This window comes from Tauraco erythrolophus, chromosome 19 (assembly GCF_009769465.1).
Source record: "Tauraco erythrolophus isolate bTauEry1 chromosome 19, bTauEry1.pri, whole genome shotgun sequence".
Classification (NCBI taxonomy): Eukaryota; Metazoa; Chordata; class Aves; order Musophagiformes; family Musophagidae; genus Tauraco; species Tauraco erythrolophus.
Genome location: NC_141483.1, coordinates 8483319 through 8509958, shown reverse-complemented (window position 1 = coordinate 8509958; position 26640 = coordinate 8483319). Strand labels below are relative to the sequence as shown.

Below are 26640 nucleotides of genomic sequence, written 5' to 3'. Positions count from 1 at the left end.
TTTCCTCTCATCCCCCATCCCCCAGGCTCTTTTCTAATTTCCCATCATCCTATCCTCATGTGTTTGTTTGTTTTTCTTTAAACAACATAAAGGAAAAGCAGTCTTTTAGGAAATGCAGAGATTTTTCCTGTCTCTAAATGTTCTTTGATAAGTGTTTAGCATATTGTATAGACTAGATATAAAATTCTCTCTCTGGTAGACGAATACAAAATAACTTCTGTGATTTCGAATTCAAACAGTTCACTGTGATCTGCTTTTCTTTGTGTGCCATCAGAGGCACTATCTCCCCCTTCCCTCCTACCTTCTGTACCACATTCCCCTCCTGGGGCAAAGGGATTAAAGCAGCAGCAGGGTACAAAGCTGCAGGTCCGTTACGTGTGCCTCAGGCGGAAGAACCTTGCCAGATGCATGATCAAATGAGCCTCTGAAGTGAGAATTGGACCACAGTCGCACCACGGGTCCGTATTTATCCACTTGGCAAACTTTGGCACATGTGGGACGCCTGATCTTGGCTCCGGGCACGGTGGTCGTGGTACCGCAGAGCTTGGCATGTCTCAGGCCAGAACACCTCAGTGCAATAGCCAGGGACACTACTGAGTGCATTGAAGGAGTTTTTTGGAAGGCCTAGGAGGAGAGCAACTTGTGGACTGCAAAGTCTTTGTGGCACATGCTGTCCGTTGTTCCCCATGTATAACACACTCGAATGTGATCCCCAGTTTGAAGAGTGGAATAAGAGCATCATAGAGCTTAGTGAAATAAAGGTAGCAACAGAACAGTTTTAAGAACCCTTCCTCAAACCATGAGTCTTGGGAAACTGGTTTGACTATATGTGCAAGGATTATGAAAGCTTTCAAGCCATGTTCTTCTGGAGGCAAAAATTCATGTCCCTTCAGCGTGATGTCTACTTTTGTCTTTGTCTCCCTCAAAATACCAAATGCTTGCATGAAAACTGCTGCAGCAGAAATGATGAGCAGAGTTGTAATGACTTGCATGAAGCTTCAGGTAGTGAAGCATAGCTAGGAAGGAAGAAAGTCTGGAGAAGGTTTTGTGAAGTTGGCCTAGAGGTGATGGTTTGAATGGGAGCAGCACTCACGCATGTTCCATGCGTTTCGGAAAGATGAGGTCTTTGCATATTGTTCCTGGCCTACTGTATGTGGTTCGTTCATTCCTGGTCAGCAGCTGTCTTTCCTTGTGCTGTCTATGGCCATCGTAGGAATCTGAGTGTCTTGGTTGGAACCTGTTCTGTAGCTCATCAGGCCAGTTACAGATGTTTAGATTTTGTGTAGTTTGATATCTTATTGAACTCGTTTTGCACTATTTCCAAGCATGACCCTCTTTGTTTATCCAACATAATAAAATAAGTGAATTAAAAAAGGAACGCATTTAAGTTTTGCATGACATCCAAAATCATTCATCATGTATTGTGGTTATCTTGTCAGGTCCTGGTTTCTAATCTAAGTGAACATCAGACGCACTCTGTGACCTTTGCTAAATCAATTGAACTCATTGTATCAACAGACTAGAGTGTGACTATGGCAATTAATTGCGTTAAGAGACGTCATGTTAAGGTCTGGAATATCTTTTGCCCTTGGCTCTTTTTGCCCTCCTCCCCACTCACTCTTCTCATTCCAAGACATTTGAATTTTATAAGGCACTTACTTGGAGAGGAAGTGCTAGATTTCTCCAGTATCCAAAGCTGAACGAATATGCCGTTGTTGAATGTTCTATAAAGGGACCAGTGGACATGTAAACGCACACGCTCCCTTGTGCCTCAGTCCTGTCTGACTGCAGAGCTGGGGTAACTGAGAAACAGTGGAAGACAAGTACAGCCGAGTGAGTTTTCATCCTGAACAAATGCCATAAAACATAATTAAAAATTAGCGCTCTCGGTATTATTGATTAACTCTGCTGAGTGCAAATCAAGCAAATCAGTCTGGCAGCTTTAGGCCGCATGATAAGTTTGGGGCTGTGATTCGGCAAGCAAGGTTAGGCACGAAATAGGAGCTGGGAAGTCTGCCTCAGTTCCCTCCTCTGCTGGGGGCTACTCAGGTGTCACTGGGCATATCTAAGTCTTTCTCTGCCTCAGTTTCCACACTAACATGGGATTGGTGTTAATAATAGTGCTAGAAGGCTCTTTTTGAGGACTGTCCTGTGCCCGCATAGGAATATTTATTTGCCCAAAACAGCCGACTTGGAGGTACTTGATATACTTTTGGTTTCAGCCTACAAAAGTGACACGTTTCAGAAAAGCTGGAATGAAGTATTGACATTTCTGGAATTTGTTAATTTAGATCTTTTAGGCAAGAGGAGGGAAACGAGTATTAAAAAAAAGAGCTAATTTTGTGGTTGTTCTGCCATCACCTGCTTTTATCTAATCCCCTTATAGTTAGTTCGTGTATCAAGAATACAAAAGATCCAAGTTGAAACCTGCCTGACCTGTTGAGAGTGGGGAATTGGCTTGAGGTGCCCTATTACCTTGATTATTACTGCATTTTAAAGCCCTTCCTACTGTCTTTCCAGTTCAATAAATTACCCAGTGGCTTTAACAAACTGAACAGAGGGCATCTTGATTTCTTTTGCATCGTGAGAATAGTGGAAGGCCATGTTTTTATTTATACAAGGGAAATAATTTTTCCTGTCAGTTTAATAGGTGATCTTGGAAAACCTGCTGAAGGTTATTGGTGAGATTTTGTCATTATTTTCTTTTCTAAATTGCAATCATGGTGTTTATCAGGGATAAAGGAAGAAATCTTTTAAATACAATTGCAGATTACAGTGTAATTCAAACTCTCAAGGACATCGGTGGGGGGGTAGTAGAGTCTTTCAACAGTAAGATTTTGTCTTTGCTGCCAGAAAGGTGTATTTTTTTATATCCAGTGTAATTAACACAAGAGCTATCCCGGGGTAGGAATAATTCACTCTGTGACATAACTGAAATGTCTTGTCTGTGGTGTCTGGTTTTGTTTTTAACCTTGGGCTTAAAGGAACCAAAAATCTTTAGTCGTAAAAGAGCACATCATCTGCAAAATATTATATGCCATTTATCTTTATGCACAAATGCCATCTTGCACTGTAGTTCCACTTAGGCATCATTAAACACACAGACCACACTCATTTTGCCCCTAACTAGTAACAGTCTCCCTTAGAAACCCAGGGTATTCCAGACAGTGCTGAGAGAGGCATGAGACACACAAAAGCCAGTGCTCAAGCCAGGCAGAGAGGACCTCTGCCCTCCCCAGGTTTCTGCTTGGGACTGCTTTGTGTGGCAGCTGCAGCCAACAGGAGCAGCGTCTGGAAGCTCCACATGGATGCGTCTGCTGCAGTGGCTTCACCGAACGGCTGGCACACTGTGCCTGCTGGCCCCTGCCAGCTCTGAGTGGGCAGCACTTGGGTTGTGTGGGCACATCCTTCTCCCCACCTCCCACTTCTTCTGCAGTGTTGGTTTTTGCAGACGTGGAGGCTTTTGGGAAGACGTGATACAGCAGCAGTTCCTGCATCTGGATGGAGTTGGCCATGTGGAGGTCACAATTCAATTGTGTGTTTGGCTACATCTTTCCTGCCTGCGGTGCTTGCTTTGGGCAGTGTTTGAAGGCCAGAACTGAGCCTGCTGGGGTGCCAGGATTGAAGCAGGAAGAGCTGGTTTGAGTTTTGGTCTCAGGTGAACAAAGGTACCAGGCAGGTGCTGTGCTGGTCAAGTGCAGCACTAACATGAATGTGACTAGCTGGGTACTGCGGTGACCATCGTACCCTGCTGCTTGAGATGCCTTCAGACGAGGAGAAAATTGACCAAAATAGCTAATAGACTATTCTGAGAATAAGAATTTGATGATAGCCCTTCATCTAAGTGCTCCTATCCTGTAGGTAAGAGCCTCTGTAAGTCATTCCAGCAGAAGGTTTGCCCCAGTAACTGCTCTTGCCAGACAAGCACTCATTCATAGTCAAAGGAGGTTTCTTCAACTTTGGGAGATGCCAAGTTAAACTTCCACTAAGATTTCTTATATTTACAGCCATTATTGATTACTTTTCTCTTTATTTGATCTTGATACAGACACATATGGATTGAGCTATGTTTATATCAACCCCCAAAGGTTTTTTTTCTTTAGGAACATCCATCACAGTTGCACGCAAACTGTTCTGCACTGGCGCTCGTAGCTGATACTAGCTGGGGCTTTCAAAGTTTCTACATATGGCAGTTTGGTATGGATCCTCCTAAAGAGCCCGCAGTGTTCCCAGCGAACCAAGAAAGCAATAGCGGTTTGTTAGATGTGCGGAAAAATGCACGCAAACAGCTCGGGAGAGTGTGGGACATGGCTGTGCATAAACCTAGTTGTTGGAAAGAATTTTACGAGTTGAATCCAAAGTATTCACCAGTTACTAATTTTATACATGCAATAAAAATTCTGAGGTGGGAGGGGGAAACAACACCCTTTTTTCCCCCATGACTTCCAGGAAATTTAATGTTAGAACTTGTAAGGGAGAAAGAAGTTGTTAGATGTGAAAAATACCAGAGTAAATTGCCATTCAGTTTTAATTATTTCTGATGTAACACTTTATTCAGCAACTGTTTTTATTGTTTTCTACTCAATGATTTTAAATCAGTGGTCTGCAGATTCCTGGGGTTCTTGGACGGCTTGGGATGCCTGAAAGTCATCTAAGAAAAGCAGGTCTGTTGTTAGTACATTTGAGTTTGTTGTCCAAGGGTCTCCTCCATCCCAGGAAAATATACTCAAAGATTGAAAGTAAGTGTTAAAATGAAAAAGCTCTGAGAGACTGTTTCCCTAGAGAGAAGCTTCTAATGAAACCTCTTGTTTCTGTATTCAATTATTATTTCCAATTTGTTAGACCTTGTCAATCTTTGTTAAATCTAAGTTGATGGGGGTGGGAGATGGGGAGAGTGAGAACTGCCACCCTTTCTCCTTTCCTCCTCCTGCCTCTCCAAGCGGGTCATTTGCCCTCTCCTCATTTCTATGTGTATTTGAGGTGAACTGTCTGATCAAGCTATCCAAAGTGTCAGAACAGATAATTGTGTTCAGCTGTTCAACATACTTATGTAGATAGCAGGGTATTATTATTAACCTTTTTTCTATACAAGGCTGAATTCCATGAGTTGTTTCATTTTTTAAAAAGTGCGTTTAGAGGGAGGGACAGGTTTGTCTTAGTTTCTCAAAAAAAGATAAACATTACTGTCTTTCATTTCAACATTCTGTAGCTTTATTTCTGGGCAGTTTACATTAAGGAGGTTTATAAATAACTCTACTTTTTGTAGTGTTTGAAGGCAGAGGCCAAATCAATGTGCAGTATGCAAAAGGTGGAAAGTTAAAAGCTGTTTGCAGTTTGTATCGCTGTCCCAGACTCCGCTGTGAAAGCTGTCCTTTTCCTGCAGAACAGAGGTCTCCTGAGCTACAGCAGGACAGAGGTGCAGGCGTTGGGCGCTGGGGATAGGGACTGGCTGCCAACCTGTGTGTAAGACCTGTGAAGAGCTGTGCCGCAGCTTTCCTTCCTTCTGGCACCCTGGTTCCTGGGCCAGCTGGTGAGAGGTTAACGGGGAGCCCTCCTTCCTCCAGCAGCACACTCACTCAATTGTGGGGCTTTGCTGTTGTCTCTTACTCGCTTTGAAAACTTTCCTCCATGGGCACTTGGCTGGCAAATTGCTTCTCTGAGGTCTAGGGCAGTTGCGAGACATTGGCACAAAGCGTCCGTGGGCAGAATGACAAGACAATCGGGTCTTCCATTGAGTGTAGGAGTCTGGAAGGGTTTCTATGTGAATCTCGGTATCTTCTGATCAAAAGGTTTGCAAACTGGTAGTACGAAGGAACTGTTATCTTACTGGTGGAAAATTACCAGTATTTGCAGTAGCCTGCAATCAGTTTGCATCAATCTCTTGGGGGGTATTTGCTGTTGTGGTGATTTAGTAACATGTTAACTTCTGGCGCTGCTGCAAAAAGACAAACAAACCTCAAGATCAGCCTGCAACAATTCGATATTTTTGTTCAGGCTTTGGTACCCACTAGAACATCAGTCTTGGAAATGGGACCGCTAAGACTGCCTGAATCTTGTTTAATAAAATCACATAGCAAGGGCATCGTGATTATAAATCACACTTGGAAATTGGCCTGCAGAGCACTTGCTGGGTCATGTGGTGTCATATGCCACCACTGTTCCCGGCTTCTTTTTAATTTCTGAAAAGAAGGCATATAGCAGCAGCTGGAGATAGAGGTGGAATTCATTTAGCTGCTACTGCCAGCAAAAAACAGCAGCTCGACAGTCTTGGGTCGTAGAGAGGGGAAAGGGATCCAAGTGACTGGAGATGGTGTAATGAAAAGGAAAAGAACCAAATGATTTGGCAGCCTGTGAAAGAGGTAAGGATGTGGTAGAGAAAGGAGCAGGAGGAGCTGAAATGAAGAGCAGGAGTAAACAATGTAATTTAACATATTCGAAAAGGACAGAATGCTTATTAAAGCTCTGAGAGATGATAAATTAGTGCTTTGCTGCTATTGTTGGTTCAGACAGAGCTGTCATACGGTAATACTGCAGCAATGGGGGCTGGGGGCTCACAAATGCATGAAGGGGAACGGAAAGTGGGATATATGGTTACATGACTGAAAGTTGGAGTCGATGAGGCAAAATGTGCAGCCCTAATTCAGGAGAGCATCCTTACACACGCGTGGTGCTCCTTGGAAGCTGTCGTTACCTACGGACGTGGGATGGCTCACAATGCGTGCTCTGCTGCTATGAAGGTGTATCCCACGCTGAGAGCTTTTGCCTTAGTTGGGAGGTGCTGTCGAAGCCCTGCTCTAGTTTATGAAAGCCTTGTCTGAAATAGCCCCAGAGCCCTCACCTGCAAACGCTCTTTCGCTGTCACTCCTGTGGCAGCATGCCGAATGTCAGAAGATCATTTGAGACGCTCTGGTTGTGAAGTTTTCCCCTAAGGAATACTGGGCTGGGGGAGGGAATCGCAAAATGATTCTTATCTTACATTACACAGAATCTCTTGCATTACTTACTGTGGCATATTGTTTCCTCCCACAGAGTTCTGCTCAATCGCTTTCAGGAAGAGGCTACTCCGTAAGTCATTTTACAGCTAATTCTTTCACTTCTGTTGATGTTGATTGCAGAGGTTTACACTACCTATTGCATATCCACTGACATGAAAGAAATGCAGAACGTAAGAAACAGCCCTGACATAGGAGAGCACATTAAGAGTCTGGGAGCTTCTTCAATTTAACTTTTTACTTATAAGGAGGCGTTCTGTTTGTTGTTTTATAGTGAATTTCAGCTAGACAGTCACCTCCTGAGAATTAAAAGACATGAGCGGGGAGAGTTTTCAACACTGGTGGAAGATACTTCCCTCCTCTCCTCCCTCCCCTATATAGGTTTTCATTTGTGTGTTAAATATAAGAATCAAAGACAAAATTACTCCTTTTTAAGAAGAATTGTAATCCTCACCAGTGTGAACAAAAAAAGTCAATATTCTCTTATGTACAAGCTCCGAGTTCTAAAACAAGCTCCCTTGTTTTCAGAGGAGGGTATTGCTGGTGTTTTCTTTGCAGGAGGGCCATAGGTACCGGTGTTGTAGGACTGGTGTTACAGGGCCAGGACATGCCTGCACGGGTATGCAATGTAACAGTGATGTTCATTTCACCATTTCTGTTCACATGTACCTTATTTGTATGTGCAATAATGACGTTTCTTCATGTGGAGGTGGTATAAAAACTAATTTTGAGTGCCTTTGCTGCTCAGGTGTCCAAAAGGCAGGCAGATAGACCTTATTGTATATATTAATAAGGAAATAGGAGAGGGTGAGTGGCTTAGCAATGTCAATATGAAAATTCCTGGAATTGCATAATATCTGGCTCGCATAACGAATGTATGGTGTGTAGATGTCTGTTACGATACCCTGATTGTTCAGCCAGTAGGTCTCGTGTACCCTCATTGCTGGTGCAAAGGTTGTGGATTAGGCTGTATGCTAATCTTGTCTGTAAATCTGAACAAGAATGTTTCTGTCCCACTAATGATTCCTGCCTACCTTTATTGACGATAATTGCTATTTTCACTACCTCTGCCATGATAAGGTTTTGCCTTCTAGGTGAATGGCCCCATCTTTTTTTGCAGTAATCACGTGAATTATTTTGTTTTGATAATTTATGTTGCATGTTGAGAGTTGTGTGATGGAACCTGTGAGCTCCTACCCAGTGCCGTGCACACACAGGAAAAATTGCTAGGCAGTGCAGAGTTTATGGTCTGATTTCACAGCGACACTGTTGCATGCTATCATACGTATTATCAGAAATTCAAAATACAAGACCAAGTACATTTTAAGCATAAAGCCATTACAAAATAACATATGACTCAAAAAGTCTTAGATTTTAATGAAATAATGTCACAAATTTTTAGACAGTAATGACATGTCTCCTTAATATCCTCCTGTCTAAATCTCTCCAGCATCCCAGGTGAGTATCATTACTTAATTCATTGAGTGATGAGGAATGTTTGCCCTAAGACCAGTTGAGTGCTGCTTCCCATACACAGGAACAGCTGGATTCACCTAAGCTTCTAAAGGCAGATTGCTGTATCTTCTATTTGTCTGTAAAATGCCATGCATGCCTGTGGCACCATATAAATAATAATGAATCATCTTCACAGATTTTATGACTGAGGGCATGGTTTGGGAATTAAACAATTTCCCACTGGCTATAACATGGGTTGCGAAATCTTAATGGAAAAAGGCCAAAGAATTCTTTTTAGAGTCTCAAGGCCAATAAATCATAGGACTGTTTTCCTCCATTGCTGACTGTTAAGAAATTTACTTTTGTCTCTCACAAAAATGATTTTGAGAAGATTTCTAGCTACTTCTCTGTGCATGTGTGGGGACAAGGTTCTTTTATTTAGCCAACCCATAACTTCTCAAGGGAGGTGAGAGCTTTCTGCATGCCAAGACAGTATTTTGAGGTCATGAGTATTGTGAGCTGGGGTTGCTTTTCCTTATGGTTGTCATTTTCCCTATTAAACTGCCTTCTGCCTCACCATGTACCAGCTGTTGAGGCTGACCGTTCCCTAAGACTCTGATGCTGCTCTAAATTGATTTAACATAAGGCAGAGACTATCACTTCCAGTTCTGCCAGACCTCGCTGGCCCAAGCCTGCATTGGAAGCTGATTCTCCCAAGTGGCAGAGAGATGTTCAAACCACCGGTTCAAGACAACTGGCCCCAAACCAGGGATTGTCCATAATATCTTGTAACAGTTTTCATGTTCTCATGAAGGCAGCTGTATATGAAACACTAAGTCAGTATTTTGGCTCTACCCCTGTTTATATCAAATAAGTTGTTTGCCAGACATGATGAAAGCATGATAAAAAGTAGTGCTAGCAGGAGGCGCGATGGAGACACGGTTCTTGTCTTGAGTGCTCCTCCTGATATCTGTGCACGGCTTCTGTTGTGGAAGACTGTCACTTGCGGAATGATGATATATAGCGTTACTCAGTGAAGTTCTTGTACTGGGTTTCATAAGCAGCTGTTGAAATACCACAAACTATTTTGTGCGTTTTCGTTTTTAATTAGCTGGTTTTGAAACTGCACGCTTCGCCATTCACTTGCTTCAGCCATCCTTGCAGAGATGTTTGTTTCAGAAACATTTGTAGAAAATGCATATTTAAGGAAATGTGTACTTGCAAAAAGAGGACTTAAAACCTGTAGTAGTAATCTTGTATGAACAAACGTCAATCCAAAATTCAGGTCGTCCAGCTGGGCTGCAGAGGGAAGGCAAGCAAGGCCTGTCTGTGCAGTCAGGGAGGGCTGATATTGAAAACCTCAGCTAATCGCTCGTGTTTAAGGTACAGACTCTGGAGCTAGAGTTAAGAAGAAAACTAAATGCAATTGTCCAAATAATAACTCCTGAGTGTTGAATATTCCAGCAGCTTCATTGACTTCAGGCTTCCCATGGAACATTAAGTGCCTAAATTAAGGACCATGCTTGAAATAACTCCGTGAAATTCTGGTCTCATTGAAGTTACCACATAACCTCTGGTTAACTTCAGCTGCACCTAGATTTAAATTGTAGCCTCAAAAACAGCGTTAACAGTGACTTGGCACATAGTTTCACAGTCTAGCTGTAGATATCGCAGACAAAATTTCTTATACATCTATTTCCCAAAATAAAGTTTGAATGGTATTTAGTTTTACTTGGATAACATGAGACATATCTATGTCTGTACTGTTTCTGCAAGCTCCTTATCTCATCAGGAGCATGTGTTTCATATCCTTATCTTATTAAACGTATACTTCCGCTGTGCTGAAGAATAGAAGGCTAGTTTGTTTATGGAGGTTAGTATCTTACTCCTTTTATGACTTGATGGTTACATATGTGTGAAAAACTGCTCTAGCCATTTGTCACACTTCCTGCACACACAAATGAGATCAGTGATTTTAGTCAGAAAGGTCCTTCTGTCTTCTGAGCAGACAAAACAGATTTTCTTTTGGTAACAGGATGAGAGGCCTGTCTACCTGAAAATGCACTGATTTGTTGAAAAATATGCAGAGAACTAGAAATTAGCTGTGTATTCAGGTTTCTGTGTATCACTGATATGTATCCATCCTGTGGACCGTTTTTCAAATTTATTTCTGATAGTTAAGTCAATTTAGGACCTAACATAGTAAGTAGTTACAAGGAACATGAAGTCAGTACGTAGTTTGTTATTAATGGCTGAAAAGTTGCAATTGTTTATAAGGCTGAGCACATCATATAGACAACTCGAAGGTCCAGTTGAACTTGGCTTAGTTTTGTAGAGAGCATGGAAAATGATAGAACTGAGAATACATGGTAGCTTAGAAAAAATAAATGAAAAACATCTTCCAATAAATTATGTAGTTTATTTATAGAGCATCTGTGCAGCTGTTCCTCTTCTGAAATGGAAGGGGCTGAAATGTGAAAGGGAATAAAAGAATAAACTTGAAAGCATATGGCAAATGGATAACCAGTGAACCAACCTGTCTGAGTGTACCTTGGAACAAAAGTACAAGAGGATGAGGCATCTTTGGTTTTATTTGTTCTTGGAAGACTTTTTTTTTTTTTTTAAATAAAAACAGTAACATGCACTTGGCAACAGCAGCAGCTGATTTTTGTTCTGAGCTTCTGTAAAGTATCGAAGTCTTAGCAGCCCAGTCAAATCCCTGGCAGCTTATCAAATTCTGTTGATTTTACATCTTCCTTGTTGAGCGCCGGAGACCAGCGCCTCAGATAATTCGGACTGCAGCTCATGGATAGGAAGAAATGTGCGAAACACCGTAAGGCTTGCAGAGACACTTGGGTCATACCGAGTCATCTCTGTGCTATCTGCAACCTTCTTTCCTTCTGCTTGGTGACACAGCCGGAGAACGATTATCTTGTTACCTGGATGAAACTGGAACCTGAGGTGGTACAGGCAAGCACTGGGTAGACTTTGAGCACCCTGAGCCCTCCTGCACAGCCTGCTTATATCCCAGTCTGCTCCTTCCTGACTATTTCTCTCAAATTATATTGCTGATTTTTGGGACTGGCTTTTCAGTTGCTAGTGATGGTCTTTACAGCCTTCCCAGGATTCCTCACCTGTGCTGTGTGCTTGATGTTGCTGTTCAGTGGGCTGTTGTCCAACAGAGCTGCCTGTGACCACCTTATCCCACCTAGATCTTTTTAGCTCATATCCGTGAGCACACTTGCTGGGACACCAAGTACTGAGCTGTAATTCACCTGATTTACAGCATGGAGGTAGTGTCCAGTGCTCAAGTGGGAAGGAGGACAGATAAGAATGACTGCAAAGTGCTAGGTAATCATCAGCCTAGGAGCTGTTGACTCTTTGCAGGTTTATCTACCCTCATATACCCCGTAAAGTTCTTCTCATGGCCTGTTTTAGTTTGTGCCAGCTCAGTGCAGTTCTGTGAAACCTTGAAACAGATGGTCCCTGCTAAGGAGGCTGTTCCCACGCCAGAAATCCTCAGAGTGTGCACAGACAGGATCACTGTTTCAATGTAATGGTTACAGAAGCTTGCTGAAAATCACGCCAGCAGCGTTCCCCTGATCCGCTATGTGCTTCAAGGATGTTCTTGTGCTCTTAGGCTGAGGATCAGATTGTCAGACTTGGAAAAACACCTTCAACAACATCTTTTCTGTAGAGGGTTCACCTCAGTACTGCTTCCTACCTGGAGCATGGTCCAAGACCCCAGGTGATAATTATATACCTTGCCATCTTTGAGATGGCCATGGAGAAACTGGTGTCCTGAGAAAGATAAATTACTACATAAAGATCAACAAAATTACTGCTATGAAGCATATAATACTTCTGGTTGGGAATTCTGGAGTGTGTTTCAGCTCATGGGTGTAGAAGAAAGCTCAGTTGACCAGAAGCAAACTTGAATTGTAACTAATGGGGTTTCTCCACCTGCTGGTCTGTCATACACTAATGAAAAAACTCTCCTCTCTAGGGAGGTAACATTTCTTAGCTGGGCTGGAAAATTCATTGTATTTTAGGACCTCTGATAAATTAGCATTTTTCCATGCCAAAAATCAATATTGGAAACAGGGCTCTTGTTATGAATCTAAAACTCCTTGAGCTGGAGTCAAAGTTAAATGATAAAAGTGAGTTTAATATGTATTTCCTACAATAGTGTGCCTGTGGGCTGGCAACATGAGCAAGACTCTCTGGACAAGATTTATGAATAGGGAAGTAATAATTCCAAAATAAGTATCAATCTCATTTTGCCATGATGCAGAGTATAAAAGAGGGGCTATAATTGGCCTTTTCTTCTGGACAAGAAAAATAATGCTAGATAGGTCCCGTTCAGATGGAGCAATTCTCTGTCTTCTTTGAAGACATACTCAGTTAGAAAGAAAATAAAAACGGACTATAATAAAGTGATGTGGCCTGTAGGAGCAGTGAAAGCAAAAAGGATTAAGAAAATAGAAACATAATAATAGAAATAATAGTAATAATACTAATAGAAACATAAAGAATTTTGAAAGGAATTCTCCCTCTGAGATAGCAGGAATTTGAGAGAGCCGGGAATATATTGGTGGGTGTCAATCCAAAGCATTTAACTTCTGCTGGTTTTCATTTCACGCGTTCCTAAATAGCCTCTCTTTACAAGAGCTATCCCCGTGATTGAATTCACCTGGACAAGCTGAGTTCACTGGATAAATAGAGAGTTTGTTTGCTCTGAGTGCCGTGTGGGATGGAGCCAGGTTGCTGTAAGCCAGCCGAGGAGCTGGCCCCTTGACTCCAGAGGCTGTCCCCTAACCCATGGGCTCAAATGCTCTTGGGTAGTTAGTGCATATATTATTCCAGTTCTGTGGGAGCTCTTGAGGGTTTTTGAAATGTCCCTTGAAAAGCAGAAGTACAAACATAAATAAACTACACGCTTCAGCTTTACAAATACTGAAGTCCGTGAACTTCCTTACAACGCATTTTCCTTTAGAAGTTCCCTTTTCTGAAAGTCTTTTTCTTGTCAGATGACCTCTGCTTTCAATTAGGATGAAAAGTCCTCTAAATTTTGACTCATCTCCACAGCTATAAGTAAGCACAAAGGATCTTCTCTGGCTGAATTTCCGTGTGCCTGAACCAGTGGCCTTGGCCGAGGGGCTGCTTAGGAGGTTCCCAGCACAGCCGTACCAGCAGTGGTGCCACTTTGTCCCTCTGGCCGGAGCAGAACGGGATGATGCTGATTTCCATAAAACCCCCAGCTGCAGGGGAAGTGCAGCCGTCTGACACCACGAGCCCTTTTGAGCCTCTTCAGGGATGGGACATATGACTTCTGTGTGAATTTTTTTTTTTCCCCACATTTTTAATTTCCCCTGCCATTGCCCTCAGCTCAGGGTGGTGGTGGGGATCAGTTCTCTAATCTGACCAGAAAGACGCTATCATTATACAGATGCACCCCCCAAAATTCCCAGTGCTCTTGGCTTTTGGCGTAGGATAACCTCACCGCCACTGGCCTTGCGCGCCACAATGAAGAGTTGTCCTATCTCGAATTCACCAGCCTGGAAAGGATTACAGCCTGCTGAAGAGGGAAAACAAAGGATTTTGAGAATATCTGGTCTTTATTTCTGGACCTTTTTGATTAAGTCTGTCCTGAGGCAGTTGTGTCATATACGCCGTAGCTTTCCTTGTGTAACAGGGCAGAGTATTTGCTTGTCTGTCTCAGCTGTTTTCACCTCGTTACTTGCTCTCATGGCTCTCTTTCCTTACAATCTATTGCCTTGTTGTAACTTTCTTTTCTTTCCCTTTACCAAAGCCAACAAAAAAGATGATTAAAACAGATGGTTGATTAGAATCAGGGCTACTTACCTGATGAGCACAATGAACAGGGGTTAAGTGTGAGGCCTCTTGGGGAATTCGCTTTTGATTTTTCTTTAATTCTCTAATAATCTTGTGCAGTGAGAATTGGTGGTGCTAGGGCTTTGTACCTAGAGAAGAGGTTAAAATAGCCCATTTCTGAGGGCTGCTGGAGCACACTGGTGTTTGTTGTGCTGGGTGCTGTGGTCAGTTCCTCAGAGGAAATTCACTGGGAGGGAATGAGGGTTCACGCTCTCTTGTTTTATCTCATCTCTCAATATGCCCTTGCAGAAACTTGCGCCCAAAACCACGGAGTGTGAGGGGAGCAGCAGAGGAAATAACGGGTCTGCTAATTCAGAATGCTGTTGTAGAAGTAAGATGAACAACATGTTTTATTGGCCTTAATAGTAGGTGAACAAGAGAGAACAAGGAAAAGGGATTGAGCGCATCGACTTTGGGTGGGTGCTGTTGGTATTAGAGAACACTGTCCATTTTCTTAAAGCGTTATAAGATTTAAAATGTTTAGTTGTGCAACTCAAAGGAATACTCTGTTGTACTTACAATCAGGGACCAATTGCTTATCAGTCTCAAAATGGTTTTTCCTGTGTTAAACTGCAATGAAATAAACTAGTCTAGGGAGAGTGAGTTATTTGGTTTGGTAATAAAACTAGTCACTGCACATCCAGAGTGTAAGGAAGGTAAGTTGGTGGTTGCATTTTTGTCTTGTCTCCTTTTTTTAAAACTAGGATATGTTTTTAAAGGCTAGAGAGACATCTTCAATTTCTTCCCTGTCCTAACAGCAGACAAAGATGAAACTTTAATTTAACAAAAAAACAGATGCAATCCTAAGTCAGATCTCACACCAGAGAAGGTTTTGGTAACATGCTGAAGGTGTGATGGCTCTGCTGTGAAAACTGCAAATGGGGGGAAATCTGCTGTAGGCTAAAGTTTCTTTCTTGCTTCATATTTCAGCCTGGGTGCAATGTAGCTGGCTGCTAAAATGTTAAGTATACTGGGACATGTAGTTGCATCTGCATGGAAAGGCAGCACTCCTCCATTCCCAGCGGATGAAAGAACACAGAAGGGCACCATGCTTACTTCTGTAGGAAGGTCGGTCAGGGAGGAGCCCAGGGTTACTGGGCTGCCTTTCTAGTAATGGTTAAACTCTTGCTGGAAGTGTAAACTCATTGCTGAAGAGACTGGATTTCTCACCTGCAGCTCTTGCTTTGCTGGAAGAGGAGCATTCAGATGGAAACCCTGGTCAGCCATGTGAAATGTTTCTTAGACAGGGTCAGTGTTTTCACTTCCCACCGCCTTAGTGTTTCAGTGTTGCAGTTCCTTATGGTTGACTCCGGCCTCAGTCACCATGACTTGCTGATAACGTTTTAGAAAGGTGTCCTTTCTCCTTTTCGAAGCAAATAAATACATGAAACTGTAAGAGACTCCTCCTTACATAATGCAAAAGGACCGACTGCAATCTTAGAAAGCCAGGGAATGCAGGGCAAGAGCAGAAATGTAAATGAATCCATTGTGCATAACTTTCTTTGTGAAATATGAATCTCACAGGTGTGGGAGACCTTTGCAGTACCATTTGGCAACCAGTAAGGCCAAGTACTCTTTGCTTTTTCCTCGGCTTTTTGTTTTAGTAAATGGCTTTAGGGAGGCAGTGGTGTAACTCTGAAATTCAGACATCGCCATACCCAAAAGTTGGTCATTATAAGTCTTGTTTAAAACCCATTGATCAGTGAGACTAATTTCATGGAGAAATTTTTAACTTTCAATTCAGAATACCCAGTGTTTCAGCTTAGTTTTCAAGTGATTGTAGCTGTTCTCTCATTTTTCAGTTCATCGTAGGTCAGGAACTCAAAGGCATTGAGGTTGAGTAAAACAACTGTTCATCAGTCTGAGCTCTGCTTTGTTTTTGTGGGAATTGTCTGCTTCTGTAGCACCTTTGGTTTCATTACTTTTTTTAAAGTTTGGTTTACTAACCTGCTTTTGGAACAGATACAACCACCAAAGCTGCTTTTTAATTAGCCCTGTGGTCCATCCGGCGTGTATGTGCTAACGTCTTGGCTGTACAATGTACTTCCAATGAAAGGGAACAGTCTGCCATAGAGTCTTGTAACCTTGAGGTCAGTTTTGAGCTCAAGATTGCTTTTGATTATGGTGTTGGTTTGTGTCTCAAAAAAAAATAAAATCCAGCAAGCACTAGTGGTGCTGCTGAGTTACATGGTGCTTCTGAGTTACACACTCAAATGGTATCGCATCTAGATTTTAACGGAATTAACTGATTTAGTTATAGATTCTTTCCAGGTGCGTTACTGTGCTACTGGTTGTGAATATTCAGAGTTTTGCAACTGGAATGATGGAAAATTGGCGTACAGTTACATCATTGTGGACACATCTGCAGTGGTTTCTACAGGAATGTAGCCCGATTCGTACCTTTACTGTCTGCATTTCGTCTCTGTCCTATGTGATGGGTAAGACTTTGTGTGCCTGAATGCTTACGGCCTAGATCTGTAGTATACTGAGGACTTTTCTGGTCTGATTGATTGACCACATTTGTTCTCCAGAAAGCCTCATGACATTGACAGTCCTGAGAAACATGTTAGGACTGTGTAGGTGCTAGGTGTTTGCAAACTTCATTTCAGTTCTTTAGACTGGTTCTTTGCTATCTGTAAGCAAAAAGAAGTTTTGGGTTTGATTCAGAAGCTATTGTGTGTCTTTCTCAGGTTTCCTTGATATGGTCATACTAGATTTTGGGACGGTTCGTGCTACCCTTGAATCTTGGACATATTGTAGCAATTAGAATGCTGTAGATGAAGGATGGTGTAGAGTGCATAGCGTGTGCTTTAACCCTGCAGCATCATACTCAGACCAGTTGGTAATTACCAAAGGAAAAAATTGTTACATTGAAGTGAATAAAACATATACCTATTTTAATAGATGGATGAAACTCTGCTGTCAGCTGCAGTGGTTAACTGCTTTATTTTGTCTTGTGTCACGTGAACTCTACAAATAGCTAGAACTGAGCAAGTCAAAACATAACTGTTTTCCGTAGGGTTTCACCCTACCTTCAGTTGCAGAATATGGTTTAATGTTACTTTTCTTCCAAATTATTCTTGGTGAACTGATTTCATATATCATCAGATCATTGTGACAGCTATTAGAACTCTGACAGTGATGTCCCATTGAATGACTAAAGCCGCGTGCCCTTCTTTCTGCCACCTAGTTAAGGACACCAAATAGTGTTGGTGGGGGAAATATCTTACTGGCTTCACTAGGTGAAAACCAGGACCTTCAGACTCTGGACAGCAGCTGCATAAACAGCTGAGAAGTTAAACTTAATGGGGTACTTGTAATGAACCAAAGATTCAAATTTGTTCTCAAAATCACGTATTTAAAAGGCTTTTCTCTGCAAGTATTCTTTGTAGCAAAATACAAGCAGGTGTTGACACAGGCATGATTGTACGGCTCGTGATCAAAGTTAGATCAAACCTCTTCTTCCAGTTCACAGAACACATTTTCTCCACTGTATTCACATCGCTCTTCCAAAGCTACTTAGTAGCATCTAGGCCAAGTAGCACACTGGTTTAAAGAAAAGAAGAGTTTGAAGCATGAAGATTAGGGTATCAGAGTGAAGATGCCCAAGGCCACTAAGCACTGTGTAACTGACAGGCATCGAGTTGTGATGGGGGGGCGAGTCGTCACAGATGTCTAATCATCTTTGCCTTCCCCTAAGGACTGGCTGTTGTCTGAAAAGCCCTGATTCGGCTCTTTTCTAGAGAGCCAGTGAAGAGGGCAGGAGAGAGTAATAAATGGTCCCTTGAAAACAAGAGTCAGTACTGCACGCCACGTGGCGACCTCTTAGCCTGTTTAACTACAGCCAGTTTCCTGCTAAAGATTCATTTCTAAGAGATTGCGAGAGCACTCGAACAGGAAGCTACAACTTCACCAAACGGTTTCAGTATCAGTGTGTTATCTGTGGTCATTCCCCTCCACGGCTTGCGGCCAGCTTCTGGTTAGCAGAGAAAGACACTTTGAGCTGAGCTGGCATCAGTTCCCACCTACTTAATCAGTTAAGTTGTGAGCCGTGTGGTTAGCTTGAGTACTCTGGTTGTCTTGCGGATTGCCAGTGACAGGAAGGTGGAGATGCATTGAGTGGTTCAGACAGGAATAGCTTGGTTATCTGATGGTCACCCCAGAGACTGATAAAATTATGTGAGCTCTTTTCTGAGAAGACATCAAAAAAGCAGAAACTGTTGTCTCTAACCACCTGAAGAGTTTACAACGTCAAGGGAAATTTTGCTTATCTTGAAAGCCTCAGAACTGTTAACCTGTCTTCACCGCTGCAGACCACAGCACTGCCTTAGACTCTCGGTGCGCGCAATGAAGCTAGCAGACCGTCACATGCAAAGCTGTAAAATCTTAGTGAGGAAACGTTACAGCTCAGATCTTCCAAAATTACTTTGGTACTTCAAATTTGGAGGTGAGCAACTTGAAACACATGGGAGGAAACAATCTTTTCTGAGGGAGTGTGCTCTGTATTTTTAGAAAACTTGACCTTTTTGAGGCTCTCAGTTGTCAGGAGTTTGGGTGTGCAAAATGAGTAGTTTTTCAAAGCATAGCCTGTTTGATGAGCCTGAACTAATTTGAAGCCAAAATGATGGTGCTTGTGACATGGGCTTGCAAAGGTTAAAACAGAGAAAGCGATCATATCCTGGGGACCACTTAGGGCACTTGCTTTGTTTCTTGTCATATGTTTGCTGAGCAAACCTCAGGATTAGGTGCCTGTTGTGGCACTGGCTGATGCCCTGTGGATGCTACCGAGCAAGCATGGGGAAGGCAGTGCATCCCTCTGGAGCAAGGGGCTGGGATGTCTTACACTCATGGGAGAGAGGCTCCCCATGGCTGGTCCAGAGCCCTCGCACTCATCAGGGCCATCACGCTCGCACTGGGGGCTCTAGCCCCTTCCTCACTGCCGGCCTTGGAATAAAAGCAAAGTCAAGCTCAGCGGCAGGACTCTGGCAGCACGGCCTCGTCCTGTACCCACGCGTGTGATTTGTGGCTGTAATGATCACTGTAATGAAATCCTGCTTGTCTGTTGATTTTGTTCAGGTTTTGAAATAAAGCCTATGTGTTTGTAAGGGTATGTGTCTGTACAGGAGGCATGTAAGATGCTTTTGTCTGCTTACGTTCCTTGGCTCAGCCTGTGCCAGTGACAACCATAACAATCAGTGCATTTTTGACTCAAAGCTATTTCCTTTCCTGGTGCAGATTATGTCTGGTATGCATAACGTGTTAATTTAACAAAGCAGTTCTTTTGATACAGCTTTAATTTTTTAACAACAGCTCGGAGGCAATGATGTACAGATTATATAGTGTCAGTTTCCCAATTAAAGTTTTACAGGAAAATACTCTGGTTTTGCTTTAAGCCTGTGTTGAATTCTTCCTTCTGGCACTTGTGCAAATGGAAACTGTGCTATTGCAAAGCATCCATTTGAAACCTTGAAATATTTATTGAGGCTGCATTGAATACTGAAGCAGGAGTCTTCCTGTAGGCCTGTTGATGTCGGTCATATGCATATATTTTGTAATTAAATGTCTGGAAGCTTGCGTGTGTGCGTGTGTGGTTGGTTTCTTGTGTTTTATGTTTTTGCAGGTTTTGTTGTTGTTACACTATTTTTCCTGAGAAATGTATTTAACATCCCTTTTAAGAGTTTCTAAGAAATCTTATCCAAGGCAAGACCGGGTCTTTGATGTATAGCATAATAAATATGAGACTCCTACTAATTGTTGTGCCAGAACACTGAGGAGGTGGCTAAACTTCTGCCCTTCCTAGAATGTCAGACTTTGTGAAGAACATTCCTGCAGCATAACATGCCTGTTTGGAGGATGTGGGATGGAGAACACCTGAAGGGACTAGAAGAAAATATTTCATTCTTGAAATGCTACCTACAAACTGAGCAATTTTATTATATATATTTTTTTTTTTCTTTCCTTCTCTTTCCTCTGCTTCTTCCCAGCCCTTTGTCTCGGATAATATCAGGTCAGTGACTTCTGTTTGTATCACCTGGAAGCAACAAGGACTGACCATATCCAAAAATGTCTGCTGGTCTAGGAAAGCCTGTGACCCAGGGTGTGCTCCAAGGGATGTCATTGTGTGGAGCATAAGCTGAAACTCAAAGGGCAAAGCAACATAGCACGGGCATTAGACAGGACTAGGAGTCATCAGGTCCATTGACAAGAGAACATGCCTCTGTGAAGCTGCAGAACCAAACGCCTGATAGCATCTGCCTTGTGCGCCGCGTCTGTGGTGTCCTGGTGACACTCTCAAGGTACTAGCCACTGCTCAGTCTGACCACAGGCATGTCCCTACTCAGAAGAGTCTCACCCAGCTGGAAGTTGTGTGATGACTAGAAGAACTGGAGTATCAAAACCTAAGTTAGTAACATTAGTTATTGGCCAGATTTGCAAAGAGGTCTGGTAGTATGAAGAACTCTGCAGTTGCATCTGAATGTAGCCATTAACTGCTTTTATTGGATAGCAAGCATGATCTCTGAACCTGTGACAACCCAGGAGGCTGTGGCTGAGGCAGGCAGCTTCTCTGCCTTCAGAACGTGCCGAAAGTCTGAAATATTTTCTGCTGCCAAAGTGCCAGGGAATCCACCTGGCCCACTTTGAAACCAAATGCTGCAGTCTCGTGTTTTGATCACTTTCCTTGTTTTCTTTCTTTTTCTATTTCGAACCAATCTCTTTGGATTAGTCCTACTGCTAATTAGGACTTTCATATCTGTCTTTCTTAAGCTTGACTCTGTTATTTTTGGGCAGCTATTTAAGACTTTTATTATTTTTTAAAACCTTTCGTGTCCTTATTTGCGTATTTGCATTTGAGAACAAACAAACAATGATATTTCTCACAGTACATCATTCTTCAAATGCTTTTCTTAACAAGTACAACTTCTCCAGGCATGCCAGAATCAGCTTCGTTATATGAATCCTATTTATGGATCCTATTGAGAGCATTGGAAGGGAGGGAATTAAAGGGACTTTTTCCACAAACACTGTATCTGATGCCATGTGAGGAGGCAGGGTAAGAATTGGTTAATATTTCAAAGAAATTACAATAGTTCCCTAGAAGAAACGCCTTTGTTTCTTTCCTTCTTCTAAATGTTTCTTCTTAAATTCTCTCATTTCCTTCATCGGACACTGGAACAGAGACTGAGGGCCTAAGCAGAAGGGCAGAAGCCCTGAGGAGCTGGGCCAGGTCTGCAGGATGAGGGGCACCATATAGAAATCCTTAGTAGACACTAAACAAGATGAACAGACAAACTTCTGATGTTGCTGCGATATGATGGGCTCTTGATGCTTACATGGAAAGAAATAGGCATTTATGTGGGAAATAAAAGCCAAGACATTCATTGCCAAAACCAATGCTCCTGCAGCATTGAATGAGAAAAATACTGGAAGTTGGTTTGGGCAATGTAGTTTAAATGAAGTGTACGTGTTCAAACGTGCATGAAGAGCAATGCAAATGAACTTTAGATGAATTTCGTGTTTAGGAAGAAGAGGTTTGGCATGTTTTTAACTAGAGTGTCCGCACGTTACCCATCTTGTTGGCCTAAAGTACTATGACACACTATGCATCAGCAACTCGCTCTTTAAAGTTTCTGTTCGGGTGGTTGGGTCAGCAATCGAAACAGGCGCGTTGGGAAGATCAAAGAGGAGGGCAGGTTCTCAAAAGAGAAAGAAAAATTAGAAGGGCAGTTTGGAGTTTCACATTAATTTTCTTCATTGCTATACTGGACACCCGGGGAAAGTGAGTAGAAGATGATCACGTGAAGGGGTTGAGTGATGTCAAAACGTGTGCAGAAACAAAGCTGCTGCAGGCGCTGCCTGCTGCTCCTGGGTGTGAGGACAGCGGGACGGATCATAATGTATGAGGTGTGCAAAGGATCCATCCTCTGAGCAACACGTTTGGCACCTACTGGTTTTATCTAGAGTTTTTTGAGGGCAAGGAAGAGGGATTTGGAGGTTTTTTGCTGTGTTTTACTTGAGGAATGACGTGTGAAAGATCCTCAATAGGACTAGTTTCTGCTTCACCTTATGGATGTTTTACACCTGATCTGATCAAAACCTTATCTCTGATCTGTCTTTGCCTTGGGCAAACATGCTTGTGCTATTCTGTTCAGGTAGCTCTCTACCTCGCTGGCCTTGGACAATGAGTGGGAGAACAGCAGGATTTTTTTCATCTCTGTCAATGACAGCAGTAGGAAGTTACAGGAATCCCGAGAAGCCACAATGTACAGGTGGGTCTTTGCTGGCTAAGCAGGACCGTACCATGATTGTGGCTTGCGGCTTTACTGAGCGTGGTGGTTTCTACTTACTAGTACCTTCTCAAGCTGATTGATTTTGTCAGAATTTGCTTTAAAAGAAATGAATTCTTATCAGTGGTTGTGAAACCTAAGGCAAACATGTCGTTGACAATTAGCTTACAATGGCTTGATCAAGATCTCATGAATTGGGGTTTTCAGACATTTAAATGTGTTCACTTGCTATAAAACTGGAAATGCAGGTAGGAAGAACGTGTAATTAAAGTTGCATTGTGAGGAGCCAGATTCAGAACTTCACAGAGCCTTGCTGTTGGCATTTTCTTATTTCAGACTTGCAGTAATCTGCTTTTAATATTTTTCGGGTTTCAGTTTGGTCAAAGTCTGTTGCCCTTTTACTCAAACCTCCTTTATAATGGTAGGTTTCTCTCATACCTCACTTAGAGTCTTGCTGGTGGTTTTCAACCTCTTCCTTTGCAGACACCCTAAGAGAAGCGCTACTAAAGGTGTAGAGCTTTATGATTTGAATTTAAGGCCATCTTGACCACAGACTTGCTTTTCTTAGCTACCTTTTTACAGCTCATTTGAGAAATACTCAGCAAAGCCGGAGGTCTGATATCCCAGGACTGAAAATCAATGGCTTGGTGCGGTGGGACCCTGTTTCTGGCTCCTGCCTCTGAGCACTGCTGTAGCATGCATACTGACTGTACAAACCAAGTTTTACAGAAATTTAGTGTGATGAAAGCATACCTTCAGCATCGGTGGAGACTCGGTGTGTCTGTCTCAGTGGGCTTTCTTCCTTCTGACTGCAGTTGGGGTCAGCTTTGTCTGGATATTGTGGTGGTCTCTGACACCTATTTAATTCTGTTGGAGTGGCATTTTTGTGACACCACAGTGCCATGAGAGTTGTAAATGATCTTGTTACTGAAGTAGACTTTATAATTTGGTTGGAAAAATTACTTTCCATTGAAACTCAGCCTGAAAGTTACATGTTCATTAGTCACTGAAGTGGCCTACAGTAGTACGACTTGCGGATTATTTTTATAATATGTACTTTTCTGGTTGCTTGCACAAATGTAATACAAAAGTTGCTTTTCTATTAATCTTTAAAGTTGCAGCATTGAATGCTTATAATGTCGGCATCCTGAATGTTAACCAACAAAGGAAGCAGGGTTTTGTGTTCAAAGCCAGGAGGAGGAGACAGAAGGTCTGTGTCGTATTCCCAGTACTGCTATAATCATGCTCTGCAATCTCGGGCATGCTGTTTGCCGTGCCTTGGTTAACTCATGAGTGGGGTGGGGAGACCTTCAGGGTGCGTTGACAGGCCCAGTTGTGTGAAGGCTTCAATGGTCTATGGGATCTGCTGGTGGAAAAATGTAATGTTGTTCGGAGTGCCGGAATCTGTGGGTTTAAGAAGTTAACCCAGCAGTTAAAAAATGGCATTTTTTCCACTTCTGTCCAGGGCTGGCATCTGCTGTGAACATCTTCATCTTCAGTATTATTTTCCCCCTGTTATATTTTTGTATTTTGCACACAGGAACTCGAGGAGATGGGGAATTTCGGAATGGGTACAAGCACGGGTGATGGTTTATCCTTGAATCCCACCTGTTCCTCTTGGGTATCCCAATGTGTAAGGCTTCCTCTCTCCAAAAAGTTCCTGCAGAAGCCTGGCACGTAGTGTTACAGATGGCCCCTTATTAACTCTGAATTTCCCCAGCTTCTTTGCTTTTCCAGGTTTGAGTTAGACGGCTTGATGTTACTTCAGAGCCGTCCTTTTGATGGCTGGAAACGATAATAGCCTGTGTCATCTGCCCTTTAGATGGAAGGGTTATGCCTCGTCCTTTATTCCTCGGCTCTTCCTACAAAACCCGTCCCACAATGCACCCGAGCCGCTCGCAGGTGTTCCCGTGGATCTGCCCTCTCACATGCACCGCAAATTAGTAACAGAAGCTAATGGCCCAGCATGCGGCCATCAAAGGGCTGACAATTCCAGCCTTTCCAAAGGGCCCTTTATGTCAAAGCCCCCCACGAGACCTGTCCGGCTGAAAAGACTATTTGTCTGTCCCTGTGTGCGGGCCTGCTGCAGCCCCGCGGCCGGCTGCTGGCCTCACGCTGCGCCCCGGCTGTTGCTGCTAGCAACAGATAAAAATCGCTGTTAACCACAGCGGGACCCACAGCACATCAATCATCTGGTCCAGATAAAGGCCTCGGGCCCTTGGCCCTATCCCTCGGTTGTTTCTAAATAATTTCCAGTGGTTGAGCATGCTATGGTGTAGGCTGGGTAATTCAGTCCAGAAAACTTCATTTCACTAAAAATGCTTTGATTCTTTTTTTTTTTTTTTTAAAAAAAAAAAAGACTGTTTTTGTTCAAGTAGATGTTTGTTTCGAAAGGGGGAATTTAACTGATGAAAGGGATGCCGTGAAAGTTCAGAGCGAGAATAATAAATAAAACTGTGTGGTTAAATGTAAAGTACAACCAAACGGGCAGCAAAAAGAATTAGCATTTACCAGGAGTAACAAAGCAACTTTGCACTTTAGAAGATGTCTCTCTTGGCTTCAACATCATTCAGCTTCCTGAATTTATATATATTTAAATAGAGATTAATCTTTATATATGGATAGCATCATTTCCACCACACCTTTATTAAAGAGATTTATAGCCGAGTATCAAATTATACTTTTAATACAGCCTAGTTGATTTTTTGGTAGCAGCAAGTCATATTTGTAACTCTGAATAACTAAACAAATTTGACAGTAGCAAATTTTCTCCTTGACACAGCTAATTCTTCATCCTGTCTTAATGTTCTGCTGTAAAGCCATAAGAAATAGTGATGCTTAGAGCCTGACAGTCATAGGTTTTGTTCTCACCACTTAGCAATCCTTCAAAGAAGAAACCATTGCAATTTAAATTGAGGGACATCACAGACTCGATAGCAGGGAAAGGCTCTCTGTAGATAAGCCGTGTTTTGCAATCTTGCTGGCTTGTGCTGTAAAGATAGGGGTAGGTGGAATGTAGTGGAATATTGAAAGTAAAATCAAGCGTTAGGTCGCAAATAAAATCTCTGTGGAAATCCTAAAAATTAAATCTCAGTCAGCCTGCCTTCTGCACAAGCATCTTTGCATACTAATTGCATGGGCCTTTGCATTATTGTAGATACTAATTACCACTAGTTCTCAGTGGGAATTGGACACCTAATTCTCTAATGCTGCTTTTAACCTCCCAGCTTACAAGCCTTGCATTTCAAGGCACCTCGATCCTGCTGGTATCTTCCAAGTACAGGCTTGATCCAGCACGTGTGCACTGCTGCTGTATAAGTAATGAAGAATCTTGCAAAATTTTGCAGCATAGGCAATGTTTCTTGGTTGGATATGATCATGGACTTCAACAACAGCTGGAAAGGCTGGCTGAACAGCAATTCCTCTCTGAGTCTCTTCGAGTTATAACACAGAATCTGGTTTACTTTACCTTCTTATGGCTTATATGGCTATGTTTAAGCTAAAAGGGAGAATTAAAAAGAACTAAATTCTCAACTGACCGGTATTAATGGGAGCTGAGCCTTTCCTTTCAACTGGACAAGACTTCATCCAGAGTGCCCTAACGAAGCACTGAGCTTCTGATATACGACTTGTCGCTTTGTGTCGCTGGTGTGTATTTCATACTTCACTAGATAAATATTACATACATGAAGAATTTGAGAAGTTTTCTGTAGAAACAGGAGAGACATTAGCCTGACAAAATATACCTGTGCAATATGTCTTTCAGTATCTTCTCTGAAAACAAAACAAATTTTAAGATTGATCCTGATGGATTTTGAAATCGGTAATGACAAAATATTTGTTCTCCAACAAGGTCACTGTAAATGCTGGCATTGGATCTGGACGATGTGCCACTACCCGATTTCCCCTTTTTTTAACTCCTATATACGGCTGCCTAAGAAATAATGCAAGGAATGACAGAGAAGGGAAGGCTTAAATAACCCTGGGGGTGCTTATCTTCCTTGGCATTAACT

At 42.4% G+C, this 26640-nt stretch overlaps 1 protein-coding gene across 1 annotated transcript in view; it reads left to right on the top strand.

The window, feature by feature from the left end:
• FBRSL1 (fibrosin like 1) overlaps positions 1 to 26640 on the top strand; it is a 399203-nt gene that overhangs the window by 99535 nt on the left and 273028 nt on the right. Inside the window, 1 exon segment of the mRNA XM_086623316.1 lies at positions 7030 to 7065. Within this exon segment, the coding sequence (XP_086479442.1) occupies positions 7030 to 7065 (36 nt within the window).